This window comes from Pelobates fuscus, chromosome 2 (genome assembly GCF_036172605.1).
Source record: "Pelobates fuscus isolate aPelFus1 chromosome 2, aPelFus1.pri, whole genome shotgun sequence".
Lineage (NCBI taxonomy): Eukaryota > Metazoa > Chordata > Amphibia > Anura > Pelobatidae > Pelobates > Pelobates fuscus.
Window position 1 is genome coordinate 260,391,407 of NC_086318.1, and position 27,797 is coordinate 260,419,203.

Consider the following 27,797-nt stretch of genomic DNA (forward strand, 5'->3'; position numbering starts at 1 on the left):
ACTTTGTTCACAGTCTTCCACACAGTCCACCAGGGAAAAAAAAATACATGGAATGTCGTTAAGGAAACCCCTTGCATGGGGACTTGTATAAAGCCAGCTGTGGCTCAATAAAAATTCAGTTGACTCCCAAAGCTGTGTTTCGTCCAGTTGTTGGGGAAGGGGATTACGTCTACCAGCGGCGATATTGCAGTTTATACTTCTACTCTGCTACAACTGTTAAACAACATTTTTGTGCATGTATTTTATTTTTTTGAAATATATAGAAGTTTATAACCTGGATTTTTTGAGGTGTGGAAATATTTTTAAATTACAAAACTTCAAACATATTTTATGTACTAGTCTTTCTAGATGGGTCAGCCAAAGATATTGTACTAATAAAACCCAAACCTTTTCTTCAAAAAGAAAAACAAAAAAAAAAAAACAACCGATAGAAAAATATACATACATTATATATATATATATATATATACATATATATATATATATATATATATACATATATATATATATATATATATACATATATATATATATACATATATATATATATACATATACACACACATACACACACACATACACACACACATACATATGCATTTATCTATTACCTTAACATTTTTTTTCTGCATTCCTACCCATCACAGAAATACGAATATTAAATTACAATCTCAGATATATTAAATAAACTAACCTTTTAGCTCCTGTGCACACCATTTTGCCTGAGCTGAATATAAGTGCCGTTGTTCGTGGTTCTCTTATTCTCATAATAACTGCAGCGAAACGCTGGAGAAACAAATACGTAAAAATGTAAACAAACTCACTATAAATGACTGGTTATAAATGTAATGTGAAAATGATTTCTTGCACCTCGTGCCCACAGTAATGAATTTGGCTTTTATTTGATATGAAAATATATCCATTCATATAAAATGGGTGATCATACTGGTACTATCACATGCATGCAAAGATGGCTGGGGTTAACAGCCATCTTCATTGTCATTTCTAAATGTGTGATTTGACCATCCAGCCATGCACCATTACAAAGGAAAATGGGAGAACATTTTTTTCCCCCCTTCAATCTACATAATGGAACCTCTTATGCCCTGAATATTACAATTCAAAAGTAAAGCTATCCCTTACTTTGGCTGAATGATCATGAATCCCCAGGTATCTTTCTATATCTGGTGGCCAAACATAGTGGCCCTGATTGACAGGAGCGCTGTGAGCGCTGCTGATACGCATTTAGATTGATTGTAAATTTTAGCTTTAAAAGAGTCATTTACCCCTTGCAGTATTTGTTTTATAACTGTAAAAATGAATTGAAATCCTAGACAGTTTTATTATCAGGACTAATTAGTGAATCTAGTTTGAGTTAGTGTTCTTTATTTGCACTTGGTGTGTAGAAATTATTTAATGTAAAACTGAGAAAGAAAAAAAACCATGTGTATATATATATATGCAAATAGGGCATCATAAAGCCATATTCCTCCTTTAAAATGATATAGAATATATAGGGTGCACTTGAATAAAAAGGGGAACATTTAGGTAAAATGAACACATGGCAAAAAAGTCTTGGGGTTAGTAAATTTAAGAAAAAAAAAATCAATAAGAAATATAGAGAACAAAAACAAACAAACAAACAAAAAAAAACCTCTTACCTTTGGATTATATTCAGCATTTCTAGCTCTAAGTGCAATAGTTTTTAAGTCCAATTTGCATCCAAGATTTACTGTCGACACTATATTTCTATGAATAGAAAGATAAATGAGTAACGTTGCGTGCAAATGCAATAAAACATTTTTTACAACTATTTACACTTCAGTTTACTGCTCTCTAAAAACACAAAGCATGAACATATATAATTGTTGGACAATAAGGATCTATGGAAAAGTTGGCCAACAAACTATGTTACATATATTTATACCTTGTATAGCAAGTCCAATACGTCAAAAGGATTGAGAAGTTTCTGGCTGAACATCTTCCAGGTTTCGGATAGTTTTCCCAATAATCCTTTTGACATATTAGAATTCCAGCCAGAAATTTCTCAAGAATCATTTTGACACACCGGACTTATACTCTGTATTTGGCGTAACCTGTTTCCTTGTGTTTTGTATTGTACGTTTACTCTCTTGTAAGGTACTGAGGTTATCCCTTACATTCCATGTTTGCAGCCTATTCCTTTGTTATCGTTGGTTCTCTAGCACTTAAGTTATTATCTTAACAAATTCTGTGTGTTATATATTTATACTTACCAACTTATCTAGCATGCTCACCAAATCTCTTCATTTACCAACCTACTGTTGCAAATTAAATTAAATCTCTTCATGTAATATTTTTCTTAAATGAACATTCCCCTACAGCTTGCTATAGGGCTTGCTACAATGCAGGGCTTAGCTCAGGAGAGTAAACAGAAGTTCCTGCTTAGGAACTTCCAGCACTTTAGAGTTAGTAGTGAAGGAAGGGAGCTTGACCGGCAGATCTCAAGTAACAAGTCAACCCATTCAAATAGAGGCTGAAAACTTGGCACATTGTGTGTGTGTTGAATCGTGTTTACCTTTTTCAAGATATAGAGTGAGGCAACTTTCTCATTTAAAGCGCATGCTTTTGAATAAGACTGTTGAATTTAAAGGGACAGGCATTACTTCAATACAGCTCTTTGCTACTACTGCACATTTTAAAAATTAAAAACACCCCCACCTCAACCGCTCTTCCGTTGTGCCCACCTCATAAGGTCACTGGTTTCATCCTCTGTACCCTATAGGGGGGACTTTCAGGATACCTCCAGGGGATATTCCTTGACCTAGATATCTTTGCAGAGAGATTGCTTCATGCCCCCCTTCTGCCTCCTTTCTTGGGCTATCTGCAGCATCCTCCTCCCCCCACCGTTCCCCATCTTTCTTCTGGCTCTTTGTTTCCCTCTGTCTGTGGTACCGAACAGCTCTTATATGGGGCATATAACAAAAGTAGGTTTATGTTCTCCATGTTGTAAGCTAACTGATGGAAAATATTAAAGGATCACTATAGTGTCAGGAAAACAAAGCGGGTCCCCCTCCCTTGGCGCTGAAGGGGTTAAAACATTTTCAGTCAATTGCCTTAATCCAGCGCCGGGCTCCCTCGGCTCCGCTGACCTCTCCTCCCCCGTCCGACATCAGCTCCCCCGTCCGACGTCAGCTGAGCCTGCCGCGCGCGCATTCAAAGGGGCCATAGGAAAGCATTTCTCAATGGAGGTGCCCCCCCCGTATTTTCGTGTGTTTGGCCCGCTCCCCGAAGGATTTCCCTTCGCCTCTCGAAGTGGGACCACCCCAATCCCTCATTTATTATGTTAGAATTAAGAATCAACCGATATTGCCAAGAATACATACCTGGACCACCGGGCCCATGACAAGCCCGGAGTTCCTGGAGGGCCCGCAGTAAGCTGGCTCTTACCTTCCCAGCAGCTCCCCTGTGTAAATCTTCGCAAGTTAGACAGTGGAGCTGAAGGGAAGGTAAGAGCTTGCTGCGGGCCCCCACTGCACAGTCCATGCCACATCCCCCCTCCCAGGCCAAGATTAAAAAAAAAAAGAAAAAGAAAATCACAACACTTTAAAAAAATGTTTAGAAATACATTTATTTTTTTTAAAAATTATGTGCCACCCCCCCCATTTTACACAAATTACATACCTACAGAAACACACACTACACAAACACTTCATTCACACTACACAAACACACTCTGCATTCATTATATACACAATACACAAATACACACTGCATCCACTACATGTGGCATGTATATTTTGTGCATTCACCTTTTTTTTTTACCAATTTTTTCAAATGGTAAATGTACAGAATATCGGTTATCGGCTATCGGCCAGAAAGTTCACAAATTATCAGTATCGGCTGTAAAAAAAAAAATCATTATCGGTCGATCCCTGGTTAGAATGTTCCCAACTCGCAACCCAAGTGTCAAAACTGCAAGGGAAACAACAAGTGATTCCCTGGGTGGCCGCTGTTCGTATAAGCGAACGCCATCAGGGGGAGCATTTGTGGATTGTTTCCAAAACGAGGACCTCCCCGGTGCCCCATTAGAGAACGTTCACACTTGCAATATAGTTGTGAAACCGCAAGGGATGTAATTAATGAGAGCTTCCCTGGGTGACCATCGTTCCTCGGGAGCATTCATATCTCGAACGGAGAGGCTTCGCTTGTCTGGGTTTCACACCAGGACCCCGCGAATGGAGACTAGTCGATCGAGGGACCAGGACGAGGGTCCCTGAGATTGGTGTGGGCACTAGCGAGTTTGGCGGGCTCTTGTGAGCCTGAGGGACAAAGAAACCAGCTCTTTTCCCACGGGAGGGCTTTTCTGTGCCTGGGAGACAAAGGGACGGTCCCTTTTCCTGCCTAGACTCCCAGGCACAGAGGAAGAAGAACTTTGGCGGTTGGTGTGGGAAACCCTGTGAATTTAGTGGCGGGCTTTGGGGACAAAGTGAACAGAGTTCTTTCCTGTGCTAGGGACCCAGGGAGGGGGAGGATCCTGGGAGGTGACCTTGTGCAATATATCCCTTGCAGGGGGTTATGCAGAAAAGCCGTGTGTGGCTAATAAAATTGTGTTGTACCTCCAGGACTGTGTGTCGTCCAGTTACTGGGGAAAAATGGGTCTCTTGGTATTCGAAGTGGTTCCTGACTGGCTGAAAGAAGAGGACTAGCGGAGGTAACCCAGAGCTGGAATCAGATGCACCTATAATGGCCATCTGAGTGACTGCTTACCAAGGTGTTTCTAAGCAGTTTAGGGTTGAAATGCATTCCAATATTAGATAGGAATATACTATAATAATAATAAAATAAATAAAAAAGTAAACATTTATTTGGAACAGGTTTCATATGTATCAGAACAACATTAGAAAAAAATAAAAATGAAGGTGAGAATAAATCTAAAACAAACAAAGTAAAAATTTTACTTACCGTAATTTACCTTTTCTTTCGGATTAGAGGCAGTGCACATGAAACAGGGATTTCCTCTAATCTGAATTGGAAAGGCAGGCAGAGAAATTTCTCAGGCTCTGCCTGCCTTTACAATCCAGATTAGAGGAATCCCTGTTGTAGTGCACTGCCTCTAATCTGGAGGGTATTTATAAAAAAAACAAACAAAAAAACAACAACTTTATAGATTGCAATTAAGTGTACAGGGAATCCAGTATTCTCCTTCCACCACCCCCAACCCTCCCACCTATAAATATAAAACAAATGCAACTTAACAGACTTGCAAGAGTAGAAAATTATGTTTTTGTGAGGCAGGAATAAAGAGGATTTTCACAGATAACTCAGAGGTCTTAAATATCAGTTAGCCTGGCAACTTATAGTAATCTATACAGGATGAAAAGGCAGTTTTAAGGCATAGCCAACGGGTAGTGTTCCGATACTTACATCTACAAACTAATCCGGATACAGCAATGAAATAGAGGTTAATGCTGAGAATGAAACTCCAGTTTTCACAGACTGGGATGAGAGGGTTATTATTTAAACAGGTCATCCAAATATGCAGAGAAATGGTTGTGTTTTAATATAGCTGGACAAATACATAGGAAACCTGCAAATATCAGTCTTATAGCACAATGTGTGATAGTTTCTAGGATTCTGCAACACGTTTATTTGTAGATATGAAACAGTCCATGCAAAATCCAAAGTAGGGTAGAAGCTCAAAGGCAAGCACTGTTCATTCAGGTGTCGGCAAACAAAGCTGTTGTCAAAGCACCATTATCTCCAATCAGGAAGTAATATCATAGGAATGTACAATGTAAACAAATTCAAAAGTAACAGTCATTGTAGCTGCTATTAAAAAGAAACACATGATGGGCAGATTCCTGCTCATGATCCTGATTATGGAGTTCCAAGGTCTCCGAGCAAAACAGATCACAACTCCACACATAGGGAATAAAAAAAACAAAAAAACAGTCAGCTTTCGAGAATAATGTAAGATGGTCCATTGTGCAAACATTAAAGGAACACAAATAGTATGTACAAATAGTACTTTTAGCAGCTCCTGTCAATATTTGTATTTACCTTACATACAAACTAATTTAATTGGTTTTCAGTTTATGTATCCCAGCTCTTAAAGGTCAACCATTAAAAAAAATACAATATAAATATAATAAATTAAAGTAACACTACAGGGTCAGGAACACAAACTTGTATTCCTGACCCTATAGTGTTAAAGCCACCATCTAGCCCACCTTGCCTCCCTAAAAATGGTAAAATCTTACTTAGACCAAGTCTACAGCTGGTGTGTTTGTGGGTGTAATAAATATATATATATATATATATATATATATATATATATATGACCATCAACGGTATAAGGAGGGGGGGGGGGGTGTCTGGCAGTCCTTAAATAGGGGCTTCATGCCCCTCTCATAACTACAGGCTCTGCCTTCCATTTGTGTTCAGGGCATAGAAAGCCATAATGACAGTATATAACTTATACCAGGCATAGGCAACTCCAGATGTTTTGGACTACACCTCCCATGATGCTTTACCAGCATTATGGGTGTACGAGCATTATGGGGGGGATGTAGTCCACAACATCTTGAGTGCCGAAGGTTGCCTATCCCTGACTTATACCTTGTGATAACATAGAAAATATGAACAGTTTGTTGTGGTGTGCCGAAACTGACCATGCGGTAGGCCTGTAATAAAGAGGGCAAAAAGAGTATACCATGCAAGATTGTATTCTGCCTACAAGGACAGTCATATGATATTTCACATATTCAGGTTACAAAATGCTTCACGTATTTCCTGTATTGGATGAGGCATGTATCTGGTATATGCTGATGAATTCCACTGGGTTTTGATTCTTTTAATGCCTTTAAGTATGGTTTTGATTTGGTAAGAAGATAGAAAACTGTGGTTGTTTAGCCAAAGTGTAAGTATATGGTGTTGTATCCCTGTCAGATATAATTTGATAGTGTTATATGATAATTTTAATTTAAGGTGGCAAAAAGAAGAAGTGAAGGCTACACTAGTTTCCATTGAGTGTTTATTTACAACTTAAAAGTCCAACAAGAATTTGTTATAAACATGGAAAGCCCTGTCGTATGACTTCCTAGTGTTGTCAGACAAAGCTAGTTGCAAAAGGAGTCTGCCGTTCTTTAACAGATCTCCAAATCCAATGTCATGTCCTGCCATGATTGAACTGGGGTAGCCACCAGGGCTGCCGTTGGTAATGCATTGTGGAATTCCTGAAACAGAGCGAGATAAATGATCAGCCGCTATGTTCTGAATGCCAGGAATATGCACACATACCAGGAAGAAATTATAGTTGGCTACCAGCCAAATCAATTTCCTCAGAGATTTTGAACGACCTTTGTTAATTATTTGGCAGGTTGCCAAATTATCTGAACAACAGCTCACCACTTGACCTGACCAGGCTGTTCAAGCTACTGCAGCAGCTATGATAGGGTACAGCTCGAACAGGGCAGACGTGGTGATAAAATCTTGGTACATTATATACCTCCCTAGGCCAAGCCCCCCCAAGCCAGTAATCACCAAAAATTGCTGCAAAGTCTGAGGTGGCTGCTGCATCTGTGAAAATAGTGAGGGAGTCAGAGGTAAGTAAAGGGATAAACATGCTTTTCCCATTCCATCTTCTGAGAAATTCCTGCCACATGCGTAAATCTGCTGTAGCAGGTCCATCTAGTGTAACGCTGGAACGGTCTGTCTGAAAACAGGAACAGATTGAGCAGTCTTGACATGAAAGTGGATTCAGCCAGTAGAATAAGTCTCACCCTAGAAGGTAGTGCAGGATGGGGATGGAAAAGTATAACGACCTCTGGGTACACCTGCCTGTAGTTTATCAGATGAGTAGAGTAGGAAAGCATAGATGACTGAGTGATATCTACGAGAGTAACCATCCATCACGTGACTGTAAAAGGAGGTAGTAATATATAATAATGTAGAATACCTACCAGTCAATAGACTAGGCCTAAAAATGAAGCAGCTGGAACTTAATTGGTAGTATAACCAGTAGGGCCTAGTACTAAGTAACAAGTAACCCGTTAGGTTTCCGAGCAAACGAGGGGCAGAATGTGGAATTGTAAACAAAAAATCCAAAACACTAACCAATGATATATTGTAGAAATTAAAAGACAGGAGACATGTGAATATGCAGAGAGACCTCACGCTGTAATATATCAATATTGCCAACATTAGAACTTTTAAAAAAAGAGCATAAACTGATTACTAACCGATTAAAATTAAAGAACCCACCTAAAGAGTGTGACAATTGAAAACCAGAGTCAATCAGAAATTATAAGCCTTGACAACCTCAGGAGGTACAATAAAAAATAAAATAAAAAAAAAGGGAGGGCGGGGGAGGGAGTGTTTCAGGATCAGCGACCTGTAAAAGATGTATATAAGGGATCAGAGCTTAGACAAAATAGCAAAAGTGCTGCTGAATTTAACTTTTGAAAACACATTCTATTGATAAATTGTGAAATACGTGCAGTACTTCTTTATGACCTCTGGGGGTCCATAGTCTACCCAGCATATTCGTGGAATTTAAACTGAATGGTCGCATGGACTCTAGGGATTCCTACAAGGGAAAATAGGCCGTAATCATACGAATGGCTCCCAAAGATAAACAAAGTCGTATAACTGCTGAACGCTCCAGTAAAAGAACCACTAGTACATACTTACTGTGAGAAACCCGAGTATGGTTCATGTGTGCGTTTCCTGCCGAACAGGTGAGTATAATCCCACGAAAAACAAGTATATGAACCGATAGAATACAGTGGGCAACTACCAAACCGTTGTTCGTATGAAGATTTAAACGAAAGATTGCACGAAAGTATACGAACAGAGGTATGTGAAAAGAGAGTTGGCCAGTGATGACGCTGTGCGTCTGTGACTGGGTCAACCAACTCACTGTTACAGTAGCTTCGTGACCGTGCGGTAGTGACCAGAGGAGAGGGGAAGAAAGCGCCTGCCTTTAATGGTAGAAAGAACCTTGATCCAGGAACTCTGAAGGCAGGTAAGGTCTCCAATGGAGGTCATTTAGTTGCTCCAATGGCCATTGGAGGGATGCCCGCCTGCCAACGTCAAGGCAGACCCCCCCTAAGCGGGTCCTAACACTGACCCTTCAGCCTGCTTCCTTGAGCTTCTGGCAAAGATATCTCTAATGAGACAGAAAGGGGTATTTTTTATATACACCCCTTTACTTATTAACCCTTAATAGGGAACACATGGGATGGGTAGCAGCATTGTAACCAGGCTGTGTGATACAAAGTAAATACAAATACAAAAAGAGAAGTCCTGCGCTTAAGCTGCAAGGACTACAACACACATCAGCCCCAATATATAGTAAAAACCAAAGAAAAGAAAATGTTACTTGCGCTTTTTCCTTAATCCCTATGTATATTTAGACAAATGGAGGTCATTTAGTTGCTCCAATGGCCATTGGAGGGATGCCCGCCTGCCAACGTCAAGGCAGACCCCCCCTAAGCGGGTCCTAACACTGACCCTTCAGCCTGCTTCCTTGAGCTTCTGGCAAAGATATCTCTAATGAGACAGAAAGGGGTATTTTTTATATACACCCCTTTACTTATTAACCCTTAATAGGGAACACATGGGATGGGTAGCAGCATTGTAACCAGGCTGTGTGATACAAAGTAAATACAAATACAAAAAGAGAAGTCCTGCGCTTAAGCTGCAAGGACTACAACACACATCAGCCCCAATATATAGTAAAAACCAAAGAAAAGAAAATGTTACTTGCGCTTTTTCCTTAATCCCTATGTATATTTAGACAAATGGAGGTCATTTAGTTGCTCCAATGGCCATTGGAGGGATGCCCGCCTGCCAACGTCAAGGCAGACCCCCCCTAAGCGGGTCCTAACACTGACCCTTCCAATGGCCATTGGAGCAACTAAATGACCTCCATTTGTCTAAATATACATAGGGATTAAGGAAAAAGCGCAAGTAACATTTTCTTTTCTTTGGTTTTTACTATATATTGGGGCTGATGTGTGTTGTAGTCCTTGCAGCTTAAGCGCAGGACTTCTCTTTTTGTATAGGTAAGGTCTCCAAGATGGCGGTCTGCAGCAGGCGGATATCCAGGTATGCAAATCGCCAGACCATAAATGGTAATGAGGGGTCTAGCGGTCCATAAATAGGGAAATTATGCCCCTCTAACAACTACAGACCCAGCCTTCTATATTTCACACCTGATGGAATCAAGTTTAGAGCTTTTATGTGACATATGCAACGTTAACACAGTTTAAATGTGATTATTTCATTTCTTTTTAAAAAAAAATTGTGCAGACATCAGGTGTTGTGTAACGTACCCTGTAATGTATAATTTGTGTAACCAGTCTATGGATATACACTGATAGATATAGATATATATAACCATTCTTAATCACCTGCATCTCAAGCTGGAGCGGTCCTTCTTGGGTATAGAAACTTGTGAAATCATGTTTCCACAACTATACCAGCTGGACAAGCAAATCAGACATCAGGTTTCTGACTTCACACTGAATATCTCTCGATGACTTGCTATATACTGTGAACTAAAATACTCATCAGGCTTAGCCAATCACTGTATGAGGTCAGATATATATTGCACGTAAGCCGTTTAGCAAATGGTCGCCTCACTATCACACTACATCAGATGTTAATTTTAACTCTTACCAGCCTCAGCCAGAATCTCACAGAGCATGACAGGAGTTGTAGTCCAGTTTTTGCTTTGAACCTCTTCACCATAGAAAGGCAGAGGTTAAAAAAAATAAAAAAAAATAATTTATGTTTATTTTTCTTTATCAGCGAGTTAGAAGTTTTAACCCCTTAAGGACACATGACATGTGTGACATGTCAGGATTCCCTTTTATTCCAGAAGTTTGGTCCTTAACGGATTAATTGTTGAGAGCCAGGCAGCAGGAGCTTTGACACTGTGGGTGAGATTTATTTTGCTCTATTCTAAAAAGTTTTGCAAAAGGTGAGAAAAGTTACCACTGGGATGTGTCAACTGTTTCCACTGGTTTCCATGGTGACTGCACCAAGTTTAATACTTCAGGCCACTTTTATAACAGAACATTGTAGTAAATCAATGTACCCAGTCATTGGCAGTCTGTACAAAGCTTCTAGGTGTTGCTTCTTCTGCCAGCACAACCTGTTAACCTGAATGTGAAACTGAAGGGGTTTAAAATGCTTTAGGGACAGGCTTTGCACTATAAACACTTCAATAAGGCGAAGAAGCTATTGTGATTAGAGTTACCCTCCAACACTTCTATCTGCCCTAAGGAAGACATTACCACCATTTTCAATTACCCATATCTGGGATCAAAATTTCTACTCACTACTAGCGGGTGTAATTTCGTCCTCTTAAGTATAAATTCACCCCCAGGTGAGTGTGACATGTATCTTCAAGGCTTACAGTGGCAAATAACTTGTAAGGCCTGGCTAGGGCATGAAATTGTAATCACTGTCCTACATCATGTTTAGCTCCTCAAACTCAAGTTCAGCAATATCGACATCCTTGTATATCTCCTTCAACCTACAATCTGGCCCAAAACTATTTTAAAGAAAAATGTACTTCTCTTAAAGGACAGTAACCCTAAGCACGCCACCAATAATCTTCGTAAAGTTTAACCACCAAAAACGTGCAAGCAACTTTCTGACACCTTTGTGTCCTTCTCAAGACTTCAAGGTGCGACTTTCATGAATGAGCCTTTTCCAAAATTCTGTGCATGGCACTCTTGCCATGTGTTTGTTCCACTGTAAATTAACATTCTCACTTTAATGTAAAAATCCACTGATTTTTCCTTACCATTTCCTATAAGATGCAAGCCAACATTTACATCATCAGTATTTGTTTCTGCATGTATATCAAAAATCATCTAGCAAAAAGACCTGCTTTCTGCAGCCTTTGCAAGACCTCCCCTTTCCCCCGACACAGACTTTCAGTGTGAGCTGGGGAAGAAAATAGAGGCTTATTAATGCGCAAACACACAATCATTGCTTTCCAACGCTTCTCAATGAGCTTTAGTAGATATTAAAAATATGGGCACAGCTTCTTTTTTTCCTTAAAATTAAGGAGGGACCAAAGAGATAATAGGATGAATTCTAAATTAAACTGAACCTGCACCCTCTCCCACTGCGATCACATTAGCAAGGTCCACCCCCGCATCTTCTCTGATGAACACTGATTTTGCCCTGCTTAGGGACACTTAGCCAAGCATGGAAAATCTCAGTGGTGCAGACACACTGGCTTCATTGCCAGCGTGCTGGCATCTGAACAGAGTAATGTCATGCCTCTATGGCATTGAGAGGCTGCCAAGGAATTGAGAGACAAATGGGAGTTTTTCCCCCACGTTATACATTTGCTAGCAAAAACTGCCAGCACAATGTATAGATTGAATGGAATGCTCTTTTTAAAGCATAAACATTTCTTGACCACTACAGGTGCCCTTTAAAGCTTAAACAAAGGTCTGCAAGAGGACATGTCATACGCTTGTAGTTTAGTACCAACAGTTTCAGAGTACTCTAAGTTCATACTATGGCAATCACAAGAGTAAAGACTGCCGATGATAATCCAAGATAACATTTGGAAACTTTGCATTGTCAGGCTTGTAATGTGACAGGCTGGCAAGCAAGACTGTCTCAAACTTTCAAAACTAACACTTCTGACAGAGCACTAGATGGTAAAATGAAACTAGCGTAAAATGGGATTTTTACGTTTTAGATATGGGCACACAGTCATGGGCTGTGGTCTGGGTATTGCAAGGCCAAATGTGAGCTATAGGGATTACTAGAGATGTTAGGACAAATTGATGTTACCATCTAAATTATTAAAATGTTAGCTACTTGATGTTTGCATTATTTCCTTCATTGCTTTTGCCCTACGAGCTTGGTACAGACTAACTCGACTGGGGAGAAGCTTTTCACAAAATATTTTCTCTGTGGAGTGGAAGGATATAATCTCATGTGTCCAAGAAAATGCAGGGAAAGAGTTATGGTAAGTATGAATACATTTGGTCTGTTATTGTTGAAGTTTCCACATTAATATTTTGCACTCTTTCAACAAACTACCAATTTATTTACAGGAAGATCATTTAATATAGTACTTGTCAAGTGGACATTGTTAAGGGCATTCACCAGCATAATCACGTTGCACTTTAAGAGGCAGGGCTTGGACAGGAAGTGTGTGATCTATACCTCCAGTGCGACAGATCACAATAATTTCTCCATCACGTTTATGGAGTGTAGTCCCTGGAATTCCCTGCCTGCACTTTTATTTAGCGAAAAAACGAGGTAACTGGTTTAAACCACCAAAAGGTACACACCACACCTCTTCTGAAAGAAAAAAAAATGAATAAAAAATATGCGGAAGGAGAGATTTAATATGCAAAAATTCTGGTCTAAAAAAAAAACGGTTTAGTATGGAAGTTGCAAGGCAGGTTCTCAAATAATTTTTTTCTTGGTCAAACTATTGTCCAACATACACAACTATAATTTTAAAGTACGGAAAATACACATAACTGGCGAACCCTTCAATAACTACATAAAATTTTGGATCATAGGTAGTGTGTGTAATAGAATGTAATTACTTTACGGTTGTCCTATACAATAGGATTTGTTTACAGACTCATTTCTATAAACTGTCACTACTTCACAGATTAAAACAACTAGGTAATTTACAAGTGACAACTATATAGCAGAAGCTTTACTTTATCACTTCCTATCACACAGTAGTAAAAACACGTGAGCATGCGGTGTACAAAATAAACATTAAGTGGCGTGGCCTGACCGCCGACAGTGATGGCTGCTTAGGCAGAGAGCTCTGCACCCTGCCGGACCCGAAACGCCAAGCAAAAACCGACTCACCCCTGCCAACGCTTCTAAAATCCTCTCACTGCAGAAGATGGCATCACATAAAAAATCCGTCAAGAAGCCGAAGGAAGGGACCCTTTCCGTCGCCGAACTCCTCACGACGCCCCGGCCGCATGCGGCTAAAGATGGCGGCGGCCAAATGAGCGCGGGCTCCCCAGAATCCCCACACACCGGAGAACACAGGCACAAACCTCTGCAGACGACCAATGCAGAAATCTTACATTCTATAGCAGAGGTAAGACACTACCTGGCGGGGGAGATAGAGAGATCAGCAAGGGAGGTTAAGGAGGAGATTCAGTCAATGGGCCAGCGCACAGAGGCCCTGGAATGGAGGATGGACCACGTGGTGGCGGCCCACAACGAAGCAGCCTCTACCACCAACCATCTAATCACTAGGGTGGCTGAATTAGAAGCAGAACTCGAAGATGCCTCTAATAGGTCTCGCAGAAATAATTTAAGAATAAAAGGCCTACCAGAAAGAATAAAAGATGCAGACTTACAGAATGTGCTCCTGAGGCTGTTTAAAGAGCAACTGCCTGCCATACCGGAACACCTATGGACCATAGATAGGGCACACAGGGCGCTGAGAGCTGGAGGCCCACCTGACGGCCCCCCAAGGGATGTGATAATGCGGTGGCACTTTTTCTCCACCAAAGAAGCGATTATAAAAAGCGCACGCCACCACACTTACTCACTGGAAGGCTCCACACTCCACCTTTATCAGGACATAGCACCTGCCACATTAGCCAGGAGGATGGAATGGAAGCCCATTGCCGACCTAGTCAGGGCCAAGGGCCTCAACTTCGCATGGGGACATCCCTTCAAAATGCTGGTATTCAACGGACCGAGACCGGCTGTACTCCTACCCACAGCGGACCCTAAGGCCTTCCTCCACGGATTAGGCATAGAAGTCCCAGAGGATTTCCGACTCCCCCAAAGAGGCACCCAAGCACTAGGTCACTTGCCCAGGGAAGAGGCAGCTTTGGACGGCGGTGCTCCTTAGGGGGTCCAAAAGGACCTTCCTTCCATTAAGACCTTATAAATAACAGCCAGACTCAAACAAATATAATCCCCTCCTGCAAAAACCTAAATACTGGAATACCGACCCAAGTCACAGACGACAAGACAAAGGTAGACGACTACACCGAAAACAGACTGATACAGCGAACAATCAACAAGCAGCAGAACGAATATTATCAAACAAACCAAACACAAGAGAAATCAGACAGAAACATACCAAATACAAAAATCAAGATATCGAAAGATAATGTGAAACATGAGAACGACAACCCTACGTCACAAGACAGCACCCAGGGGATGGGGGTGAGAAAGACAGAGAACAGAACAGACCCAAGAAACTGCCTGAAGTACAAGGGATTGGAATCAAACGAAAAAAAATATATACAAAAAATAATAAATAAAACTAACATACAAAAAAAGGAAAAATACAAAAAAGAGAAAAAGATAACACACTAACGCACGAACAAAGATCCAAACTGAAGAGCTGGAGACGACGACATATGAAGATGAGAGCGTACTCATATAGAGAAGCTACTTTTGCCTGGACTGTCCAAGAACTCACCGCGCTGCACAGCTCTATGACTTTAATAATGAACACTTACAACCGGGACAGCGCCGGAGTTCACCAGGGAACGGGACTATGGCCCAGAGTACATCTCCGGGCGTATGGACACCAAACCGGGTTAATGAGAACGTTGCAATTGCGACCAGACACTCAAGTGTATACTCCCTTTCCCCCCACCCTTCTCTATTTTTCTGTCTCTTTACTTGCATTCTCTGTTCTTAGGGGTTAACTTTTGTTGTCTGGTGCACAATGTAACTTAGGTTGACCGCTAAACCAAGGGTACAGGGTATAGCTAGGTACCCCGTAACCGACTTAGTTCCTCTAGACCCGCTACCGGACCCCCTCTAACAGGGGTGACAGAAGCCTTTACTCAACCCGGCCATTCACGCCACCCCCGCCCCCACTCCCACCACCACCTTACTGGACGTGGAACGGACAGGTACGATCTCCAGCAGCCCCGACACAGACTGAGCGACGCCCCCTCCCCCACGCCAGTCCCCATACTGCTGATCCTAAGTGACACCCGAGAACAGGTGCTTGGCACAATAGCGGTAGGAGTTGGGTTGACTAGATTAGAACATTTAATGTGGTCTATATTTCATGTTTCATGTATCTCATGTTTATTTTACCTGTCTAATCATAGTAAAGCATGCACGGTTCGCAAACATACTGTAGTTCTGTGTACACAAAAGTGACTTGATGTGAGAGGACGCACAATCCTTAACGAATCTAGCAGGGAACTGATGTACATGCATTTTGTTATTCGGATCAAAGGCAGGGTGCTCGGCGAATGATTGTCCCCTCCGTGCTACTTGCAGTACTCGCGGAGCGGATAACCACCCCCCGATATACCCGGCACGAATAAGACCGGAGTGATCCCCCATATCACACCTTCCCCTCCCCCCCCCTCTCACTCTTTCATTCCCCCCCCCTATCTTCACCTCATATACGAAGGTTGAGACTACTAAGCGGGCTCCCTGGACCCTCGGCAGCCCTCCCTAAGACAACAACTGACTTCCCTGCTTACAGGCCGAACAAAACATCCCTAACGAGGACTCCCCATACTTGTCACTTAACACTGTCCAATTTTTTATTTTCCCCACTAGCTCTCACGCACCGCACCTCGGAGGGGCGTGCGGCAGACAGTTCTGACTCCAACGCGCACAAGACAGGTAGGACCTCAGACGAAACATGGCCACACTTAAAATAACCTCCCTGAACGTCAACGGCCTTAACACGCGACCAAACGACTACTATTAATAAGGGAACTAAAAAGACAAAAGACAGACATAGCCTTCGTACAGGAGACACATATGCTGCGCTCAGCCCGGATTCAACTAACCGATCACCTATACACCAGGTAGAAATACTCCTACATAAAAAAAATGCCCTTTCGTCACCCACACGACACAATCCGACACCATGGGCAGGTATGTCATCCTTACAGGGAACATATACGCCACCACTTACCACTTAATTAAGATCTACGCACCCAACCAACCAGACCCAGACTTCTGGGACAACTTACACGGCTTAATACACACGCTACCACATGGAATAATAGTACTGGGGGGGGTGACCTGAACGCAACTCCCAGCCCACCAGTCGACCGTAGCACACCGATTGGGGGCCAGAGGGCTCAGAGGGTGGGGGGACAGGACAAACTATTATCCCAGTTCATACAAAACACAAAACGTCTGGACCCCTGGAGGCTGCGGCACCCGGGACAGAGAGATTACACATTCTTCTCGGCGGCACACTCCACTTACTCCCGCATAGATTTATTCTTGGTCAATCAGAAAGGGATCCCCTGGATCCACTCTGCGCGGATCAACCTCATTACGTGGTCGGACCACGCTGATATAGAGCTTATATTACGAATCCCAGGGCCTAAGCCACCATGGAAATGGAGGTTGAACAGCACACTTATTAAAGATCTAGAGGTGGCAAAGCTCATTCAGGATGAACTTACGTCCTACTTTGACGAAAATGACACGCCGGACCTGACACAATCTACAATATGGGTCGCTCATAAGGCGGTCATCCGGGGCACCCTCATTAAATTGGCAACTCGGCGGAAAAAACAGAAGGCGGAAACCCTCTTCGAGCTACAAAAGGCGCTGAGGAGGGCCTAAGCCAAGCACAAACAAACCTCCACGACACAGGGACTCCAGGGACCTTCGGGCACTCCGACACAAAATAAGGGCCATGGTGGTAGAGGATCTCGGGAGGGATCTAGTCCGTAAAAAACGCCTTTATTATGAACGCTCTAATAAAATGGACACCCTCCTGGCCAGGGCACTCAACACCAAACAACAGTTCAAAACCATAACGGCGATCCGAGACAAGACAGGGCAGATTACACATAACCCCACGTAAATTAACCAGATATTCACGGAGCTCCTAGCCAACATCTATAATCACTCCCCGGAACTAAACGGAAACAATGTGTCATATGCACAAACGGTTGCAAATTACGTAACCAAAACGAAGATGCCACGTCTAACACCGGAAGACATACTAACATTGGGTGCTCCGATTGAGGAGGATGAGGTAGATAAGGCAATCACGGCACTTAAAGGTAACAAGGCCCCGGGACCGGATGGCTACGACGGCTCCTACTATAAAATCCTTAGAGACACTTTGATCCCACGGCTAGTTAAGGTGTACACGGAATGGATGGACGGAGGACATCCTAACCCGGAAACACTAACGGCAGACATCACTCTCATCCCAAAACCTGGTAAAGATCCGTCGGAGGCGGGGAACTACAGGCCCATCTCGCTGATAAATTTCAATGTAAAGTTGTTTGCTAAAATCCTAGCGACGCGCCTAAACCCCCTGCTGGGAACGTTGGTCCACCCAGATCAGGTCGGCTTTGTGCCATCTCGGCAACTGTACGAAAACACCAGGAGAGGGGCGGATGTCATCTGGTGGGCAGTGAGGACCCGGACGCCTTCTCTGATCCTCTCCCTGGACGCGGAGAAGGCGTTTGATAGGGTCCTGTGGCACTACCTCTTCTCACTCTTGGAGCACCTACGAATGCCGGAAAAGTTCATACAGGGCATAAAAGCCCTGTACACTGAACCGAGGGCGAAGACAGCCGTCCCAGGAGCAGCTTCGACCCCATTCACGCCCGCCAACGGCACCAGACAGGGATGCCCCCTCTCCCCCTTGTTGTTCGTCCGAGCGCTAGAGCCACTTCTGCAACGGATGAGGGAGGACAGGAACATTACAGGTATAAAGGCAGGAGGGGAGGAATACAAAGTATCTGCGTACGCAGACGACATCATGGTCACACTCACTAACCCCCAGGGATCCCTGCCACACCTCCTCTCCCTCCTCGAAGAATACGGTCAGGTATAAGGCTATAAAATTAATTTAGAAAAATCAGTGGCAATGCCACTGGAATTGGACACGGTAGAGACCACAGCCATACAAGCCAACCACTCCCTCAACTTCTCGAGAACCGACGTTAAAAATTTAGGGATCAAACTAACCGCAGACCCAGAGAGACTGTATGACGCGAACTACACGCCCACTATGCAAAAACTATGTAGGGATATAGACAAATGGCAATCTCATGGATTGGGAGATTACATGCCATAAAAATGACGCTGCTCCCTCGCCTGCTGTTCTTGTTCCAGGCCCTGCCGATTAAAGTTACTAAGCGGGGGGCGGAGCCTGACTGCAGGAGCAAGCGGCCGCAATAAACGAGAGCTCCGGGTCACGAACGAAGAAATCTGGGGGATAACACCCGACAATAGACCCCCAAATACACAACAAGTCCCCCTAACCGCTCCCAACACCATGGGGCGAAAAACTAAGAAAATATACGCGGAAAAACCCACCCCAGGGCTCACCATCGGGGACATGTGGAGACAGGCGAGAGGCCCAGGCGGATCCAACATGGCGGCGCTCCACGGAGGCTGCTCCGACTTTTCCGATGGCCTTTCTGAAGATGAATACCCACCGACCCCTACAACGGGACAACCCCCGCAACAGCATAAACCTAACCCGGACTCCGCTCCGGTAACTACAGCGGTCCTAAAACAATTACTTACCAACCTCCAAACGACCCTGCAAAAAGACATAACAGCGGTACGGGGAGATCTGAAGGGCCTGACGACTCGCATAGGCACCCTTGAAAGAGCCTCCTCGACCCACACCAGAGAGATTGGTGAGCTTCAGCGGGCAGTGAGCGACCTGCAAACACATCAGCGTTACCACGAACACCGCCTCGCAGACTATGAAGACGCCAGGCGGAGAACCAACCTGAAGATTCGAGGGGTTACAGACGCCATACCGGATGCAGAGCTTCCACAGGTAGTTGGACGGCTCCTGGTAGCCATTCTGCCAAACTCACAAGTTAAAGGCATCAGCCCTGACCGCACCTTCAGAGTTCCTAAGCCGCCTAGCGCACCGGCTATGGCTACCAGGGACTTAATCGTTGTTTTTCACACCCTCCAAGATAAAATGACAGTCCTCCAAGCCCTAAGGGGTAAACCACCTCTCCGATTCGAAGACATGACACTAAGCTTCTATGCGGATCTCTCGAATATGACCCTGGCATGGCGGCGCTCATTCCGACCGCTTACCGCACTGCTCCGAAAACATGGCTTCCAATACCGCTGGCGGCCTTCACACACGCTGGCGGTCCGCCAAGGAATGGAATACCACAAGATACAGGACCCCGCCGACGCGGCACAATTGCTACAGGCTTTGGGCCTCCCTCCGGACTCCCTCACCCAGACGGGCCAGCACAGCACCACCTCGCCCACACACTCCTGGGACCCGACGAGAACTATCCCATTCGTGCCGCAAGGACCAACACCCGACCCATACGTTGCAGCTACCACATAATCAGGGACTGGCGACCACACAACCGGCCACACAGTGAGAAATATCGTGCAGGGGGTCATTTCGAAGCTTGAGGTCCCCAGGCTACCCTAGCCTGGCTGGGAACTCCCGTCAGGTTTCTGTTAAGATGTACCGCTATTAATGTTCATGGATTATTTTGTTTTCCCGAAAGGGTACCTCATTTGTCTTTGCCTCAGACACTGGACTCACGGGGACATTTATGGATTACTTTTTCATGCTATGTTTACTAGCAACTTAGTTTAGCCTGTAATGTAACAATCTAGCACCCCTGATAATGGCGCCAATACCTAGGCTAGAGGGCCTTATGCAACGGATTCTTGTATGCTTGTATGCCACCTGCTCATCTAATGTTTTATGCACTGTTAACAGTGATTGACTTACAGTGCACATGCCAGAAAAGCCCTTTCCCTGAGCAGTCAACCTGCCTAACACCCAGAGGCATGAGCCTAACATAGCACTCAACTGACATACACAAGGTTTATCATGGTTTGCATGTTATTGTTATTTTTCAAATATGTTTCTATAAGTTAGAACTCAATAGGCAGACGTAGCTCACTACTGTTTTCCATGTCATTAACCCATCAAGCACCCACACCACTATCGCACACAAGCAGGTATCTTCCTGCGCAAGCCCCCATCAGCCATAACATCCCCCACTAAGGGACCTTGGAATCCCATTTAAAACAAAACCATCCTCACTCCATTTTTAACCTTTAGACGAAAATACTGGGCTTAGTCACCGCCACGCTGCAGACACTGCTCTCTCCTATCGATTTAGACAGCTTGCCGTTGAATTTTTCTGTTGATTTAAGACTAGGCAATCACTTTGTAATTTTAATTGTTATAAAGATGATGTTCTTGCTACCACGAGCATAGCCGAAGCACAGATCTAACCTACCTAACTAATCATACCGCTACACGCAAAAGCGACTATTTCAACCTATTATTGTTAATACTTTAAAATGTGCTTGCTTTATTTGTGCTCCTCGCTGTAATTTTGATTTTACTTGTTATAAAGATGAAGTTCTTGCTACCGCGAGCACAGCCGAAGCACAGATCTAGCCTGTCTAACTAATCATACCGCTACACGCAAAAGCGACTATTTCCACTTATTATTGTTAATACTTTAAAATGTGCTTGCTTTATTTGTGCTCCTCGCTGCAATTTTAATTGTTATAAAGATGATGCTCTCGCTACCACGAGCATAGCTGAAGCACAGATCTAGCCTAACTAATCGTACCACTACACGCAAAAGCGACTATTTCAACTTATTGTTGTTAATACTTTATAATGTGCTTGCTTTATTTGTGCTCCTCGCTGTAATTTTAATTTTACTTGTTATAAAGATGATGCTCTCGCTACCACGAGCATAGCTGAAGCACAGATCTAGCCTAACTAATCATACCACTACACGCAAAAGCGACTATTTCAACTTATTATTGTTAATACTTTAAAATGTGCTTGCTTTATTTGTGCTCCTCGCTGTAATTTTAATTTTACTAGTTATACAGATGATGTTCTTGCTACCACGAGCATAGCCGAAGCACAGATCTAGCCTGTCTAACTAATCATACCGCTACACGCAAAAGCGACTGTTTCAACTTATTACTGTTAATACTTTAAAATGTGCTTGCTTTCTTTGTGCTCCTCATTTTGAAAGTGGATAAGCTAGAGGAATGCTCTTGGGGCACCTCTTACCTGCCCGCGTTATATGCATGCACAACAAAAATAAAGAATTCAAAAAAAAAAAGTTACTAAGCAAGACCTAAAGACACTACAAAGACACATAGATAACTTTATATGGGCACAAAGACGTCACAAAATAGCTAGACAGATGCTGTACCAACCGAAGTTAAGGGGAGGACTGGGACTTCCAAATCTGCACCAATACTACTTGGCGGCTCAGTTAGCCCAAATAGTAGCGTGGCACACACCAGAAGGCTCTCATCGGTTGGTCGACCTGAAAACGAAACTTATGGGCACGGATCTGCCACAATTCTGGATATGGGTACCCAAACAAGACAGACCGGCCCTGCGAACCACTTGCCCGGCAATTCTAAATTCCGTAAGAATATGGGATAAGACAGCTACCAAGTACGCACTTAAACACACTCCCTCGCCATTGACACCATATTTGAGGAATAAAGCGTTTGAACCCGGGCTAAGCGCACGAGACTTTAGGGGCATAGAGAGCACGGGGATGCAGAGATATGGACACATGTACGATGGGGACACCTTTAGAACGTTTGACAGTTTGAAACTTTTAACAACCTTAACTACAAAGGATGTATTCCGCCATATGCAATTACGAGACTTCGCCAAAACCCCAGAGGTTAAAAAAGCAGCGCACACCCCAATGACGTTTTATGAACAGCTGTGTAACGCCGAAGCCGTACAAAAAGGCTTAATAAAGACTATTTACGCACAACTCAGCGCCCCTGCCAAAGACGCTAAAGACCCACGATACATTGGCCAATGGGAGACAGACCGGGGGGGGGGGACACTGGAGGGAGAGGACTGGGTTAACATATGGGAAGCGACAGCCAAGACTTCAATCTGTGTACTGCACCAAGAACAATCATATAAAATGCTCATGAGATGGTACACCACACCAGTGCAACTACATAAAATGGGGAAAACCACGACAGACACATGTTGGAAGGGCTGCGGTGGTAAAGGCACCTTCGTGCACATGTGGTGGGAATGCCCTGAAATACACAAATATAGGAAGCGCATACAGACACTAATGGCTGACGTACTAATGAAACCTGTTGATTTAGAACCATGGTCGGTCCTACTGTCCAAACCCATAGATGGCCTCCCCAGAAAAGAACAACAACTCTTTAATAAAATTACACTGGCGGCCAGAAGGGCTCTTGCCCAGGCGTGGCTGAAACCTAACCTAACCATGGATACTGACGTGATTGTAAAGATCAAAGACACATATCTGATGGACAAACTCACAGCCCAAATTAGGAACACAGAGAAATCATTCCATAAAATATGGCAACCCTGGGAAGACTATCTTGACGATTTAGGCCATACCACCATGACAATGACAGACGTTCCCGAAAGGGTCTCACTCCGCCGTACGCCCCAACGGCCAGCGCTCCCCTTCCTTCCCCCCACCCCCAGCTCCATGACCTAGCCCACCCTCCCGCCCCCCCTCCTTTATTTTTATTTTTCATTGTATACAAATCGGACAATGTGACGAATTTCAACAGACTCCTAACCAAACGTAACACCATACCACTAAGCTGATATTACGCTGTGTAAGTATTGCACCGCGATCACCTTAAGCACATGGCCCGGCACTGGGGCCCCCCCACGACACTCCCCTCGGCTCCGAGGTGTAAGATGGGAGGGCCCAGGGGACGGGTTGACACTAGTCACAATTAACAGACTTGAACCTACATGACTGAGGCTCCACCACGACATGACTCCAACCCACACAAGGCATTGGCCACGACACACAGCCGACGGCACAAAAACCCGAACTGCACTACGCAGACAAACGATTATATGCACCCAATGTGAATAGGTTGGAGAGTGGCTTGTATTGCTTACCGTATTCTCCCCACACTCTCCCAGGTAAAGGTGGTGTTCTTATTATATTATTGTATTGCATTGCAGTGTCCTTTTTACTTTATGTACGGGCTAGACACGCCCACAGGTTACAAACAACACAGGAAGGCAAAATACCAAGGCCATATAAACCGAAAAACACCTAGTATTTATTGTAGGCCAAACGACACTTCTCGGAGGTCGGTCTCTGTGTGAGCCGCAGTGTTTCAGCGGGCCACACTCAGTGCCGACGTAACACAAAGATGTTAAAGCCTGAACTGATCTATGCAACACAGATTGCATTTTACCACCGTGAATCGATGGAAAGTGTCCTGAACTACGTATTGTACTTTTACAATGTAATGTTTTTTATTTCAATGTATTTTATTGTATTGTTTTTCTTTTTTACTCTATAAAAGGGCTGGAAATGCCCCCCTCAGTTAAAGACGACACGGAACGGCAAAATATTAACATCACATATGCTGAGAAACCACCTGTCTACTGTTACATAACCTGTGAAACTGTTGGTAATCGGCCCCTGCGTGAGCCACTGTATATCACTATGCCGCATTCCGTGCCGAATCAAAAATAAAGAATTAAAAAAAAAAAAAAAAACATTAAGTATACGCAAGGTGAACTTACTGTAGCTGAGGTACAATTCCTGAACTTTCTGATGCAGGTGTTGCAGGTGTAATAGGAGTCATAGGAGTCATTGGGGAGGGGTAGAGTGGTGTGTTGCCTGGAAGGGGAGCAGTTGTCAGAGTCTGTGAGTGAAATAATTGTGGCGTTTGTCCAGACCCCTGAGTGCCTTGCTGTGATGTTGATTGCTGTACTTGTTGCTGCTGTCTTTGCTGCTCTTCCAGTATTGATAAACTGTTTGTCTGAACAGGTTGTGGGGTCAAACCGGTGCCATAAGGCATCATTGGGCTGAAAAGCGGAATACCCGGAGTCATTGCACCCTGAGAAAAATAAATAAAAATAAGACACTCACTAAAATAGTTGGTAACACTGCCCTTTTCAATGGAAGAGAAAAACCTCTGATCTTAAAGGGACACTATAGTCAACAGAACTACAACAGCTCAATTTAGTTTTTCTGGTGTCTACAGCCTGAACTGCAGATTTTTTAATGTAAACACTGCCTTTTCACTCAGACAGCCACCTGGTGTGCAGCATGGATTTTCAGCATCTCCACACTCTGCATGTAGAAGCTGAACGTCCATAGAAACGTATTGACTCAATGCATCTCTATGAGGAGATGCTGAGTGGCGCAGCAATGCTTTCCTACGGGAAGACATTGAATTGGCAGAGTATTTAAAATCTGAAGATCTCAGCCAAGGAGGCAGAGCAGCGTTGGAAATAAGTGACTAAAAACACCTTTTTAACAGGGGCCTAGATACTTATACAGCGCTTTTAAGAACTAGTGTCAGGAATACGTTTGTATTCCTAACACTAAATTATTCCTTTAAAGTGGAAAGGTCAGTTTGCAGCCAAAATTGAAGCCTTCTCTCCCTTCCACAGAGAAGCCAGAAAACCTAGCCAAATCTGAGACGTCCTTGTTGTATGTCACATATGCAAAATGTAAACTCGATTAAGTAACTAAACCATCATAAAGAGAAGCACTCAAAACAAATTATCTTCAATAAATCTTTTCCTGTGTAATATCACTTTAAATAAAACATGTTTATATCTATCTCATAGTGTAGCATGTACTATATAAAAGTGATAATATATACAAGTGCAAACAGTACCACTCAAACTTGTCAGAGCTAATAAGCAATCTTTATTTTGAAAGAATAATCTGGATGCTGGTATAGTTGGTGTGGATTAACCCACAAACTGCAATTAATCTGAGCCATTCACAATAAGCTCTAAATCATGTGAGTGGAAATATTCACCTCATAAGGCTTATTGGTTGTACAATACAACTCCAAGATTTTTTTTTTTTTTTTTTTTTTTATTGGGTGGTGATATTCTGCATTATATAATATTCTTTGATACTACATCTCATACCGTGGGAAGTAACTGCAAAACAAAATTTGGCCTAAGGGCTGTTGCAGTTGGAGCTAGCTTATTAGCTCTAACAAATTCATGTGCCTCTATTTGCACTTGTATATATTTTCACAAATATGGTACATGCTACATGTTGATCGTTCTATATATATTTTGAATATTTAATGTGAAATTAGACAAACATACGGTTTTAGTGTGATTCATTCACAATGGACTCAAAACAAAAATGCCACAGTTAATGTTGTCTTATGGAATATTAAGAAAGGGGTTTCCAGCCCAGTCCTCAAGTACCCCCTAACTGTCCAGGATTTAAGGATTACCCTGTTGTGTCTAAAAAAATTTTTATTTTTTTTAAAGAAAGAAAACACATTAGACAACTGGGTAATCTGTAAATCCTGGACTTTTAGGGGGTACTTAAAGATTGGGTTGGGATCCACTGAAGAACATGCTTTTTTTATGAGAGTATTCTAACCCTTCCTGACGTTATGGATATTACAAAAGGATCAGTCTTTAAAGACCAAAACACTCACCTGGGGGGAAGCCAGCCCCTGGAAAGGAGGTATACTGTTTTGATCCATGTTTTTGTGCCCGGCTTTTCAAATATGTGTGATTAGACTATATCAAACCATTCCAAGCAAACCTGAATGGAAAATTAAAAAAGGGTACTGTTAATTATACTTTGCAAATGAACAAAATACTAGTAAAAAAAACATTTTACATCATAATTGTGATTTCAAATCACTATTTGACAAGCTTGCTACAGAACACAGAAGAAAAAATATATATATATATATATATATATATATATAAATATATATATAAATATATTTTTATATATATTTGTAGTCGGGGACAAAAGCCGTATACATGATAAGTTAGATATATGAGCAAGTCGGTTGTGGTGTGCCGAAACCGACGTATCGGGTAGGCCTGTAATAAAAGAGTAAGAGCACTTACACGGACTATATTATTGCTGTGATATATTTGTGTTTCAATACAGTAAAAAGTATCACAGCAATAATATCGTCCGTGTAAGTGCTGTCTGTGCGTGAAAAATGCAAAAAAGTCACTTTTACTGGTGATATCATCGTTGTAATATATTTTACTGTTTTGAAACACTAATATTGGTGTTCAGCGAAATCTCCCGAGTACAACAGTACCCCTCATGTACAGGTTTTATGGTGTTTTCAAGAGTTAAAGCGTCAAATATAAAGCTTGTGTTTCATTTTTTTTTTACATTGCTCAAGATTGCTTACGTTGCCTTTGTGACCCTATGGTAGCCAAAGAATGAAAATTACCCCTATGATGGCATACCATTTGCAATAGTAGACAACCCAAGGTATTGCAAATGGGGTAGGGGGAGAGATTGCCTAATGATGTACCTATGATCAGGGTATCAGAGCATGCAATCTGTCAAGAGGTTAGCAGGGTGGAGGGTATAGATAAAGAGGTATACTGCTAGAAAATCTAGCAGTGAATAGTTGATTACAAAGCCTCTCTCCCTGGTAAACTATCTAGACAGCAAATGAGCAAAGAGAATGAGACATAATAAATGAAATTAAAAGATCTCTGTGAGGCAAACTCAAAGTGCTGTGTCAAGTGTTTAGTGCCCATAAAGAAAAAAAAGAAAGAAGGAAAAGTAAAACGCCTAGGCTTGAGGGGACCTAAAGACTCTATAGTGCTAGTAAAACAAGTTTGTTTTCCTGGCACTGTATTGGTCCTTTAACAAATCCCAGAGAGAACTGTAATTAATCCTGAACGCCTCATACCAGAGAGCATACCAGCACCCTAAAGCCTTCTTTTACACCAAAAAGTGTGGCGCTTTACTGGCCCGCATGATAGGAATGTAGGTCGTCGCGCTTTTGCCAAGATCAATACAGGAGAAGCGACTACG

At 42.8% G+C, this 27,797-nt stretch overlaps 1 protein-coding gene across 1 annotated transcript in view; it reads right to left on the reverse strand.

Moving 5' to 3' along the window:
* Positions 1-27,797, reverse strand: part of TBP (TATA-box binding protein) — a 46,999-nt gene that overhangs the window by 12,358 nt on the left and 6,844 nt on the right. Inside the window, exons 2-5 of the mRNA XM_063441235.1 lie at positions 26,434-26,543; positions 24,536-24,852; positions 1,662-1,749; positions 695-786 (exon numbers count right to left, since the gene is read on the reverse strand). Coding sequence (XP_063297305.1) covers positions 695-786; positions 1,662-1,749; positions 24,536-24,852; positions 26,434-26,481 — 545 coding nt within the window. The 5' untranslated portion in view covers positions 26,482-26,543. The remainder of the gene's footprint in view (positions 1-694; positions 787-1,661; positions 1,750-24,535; positions 24,853-26,433; positions 26,544-27,797) is intronic.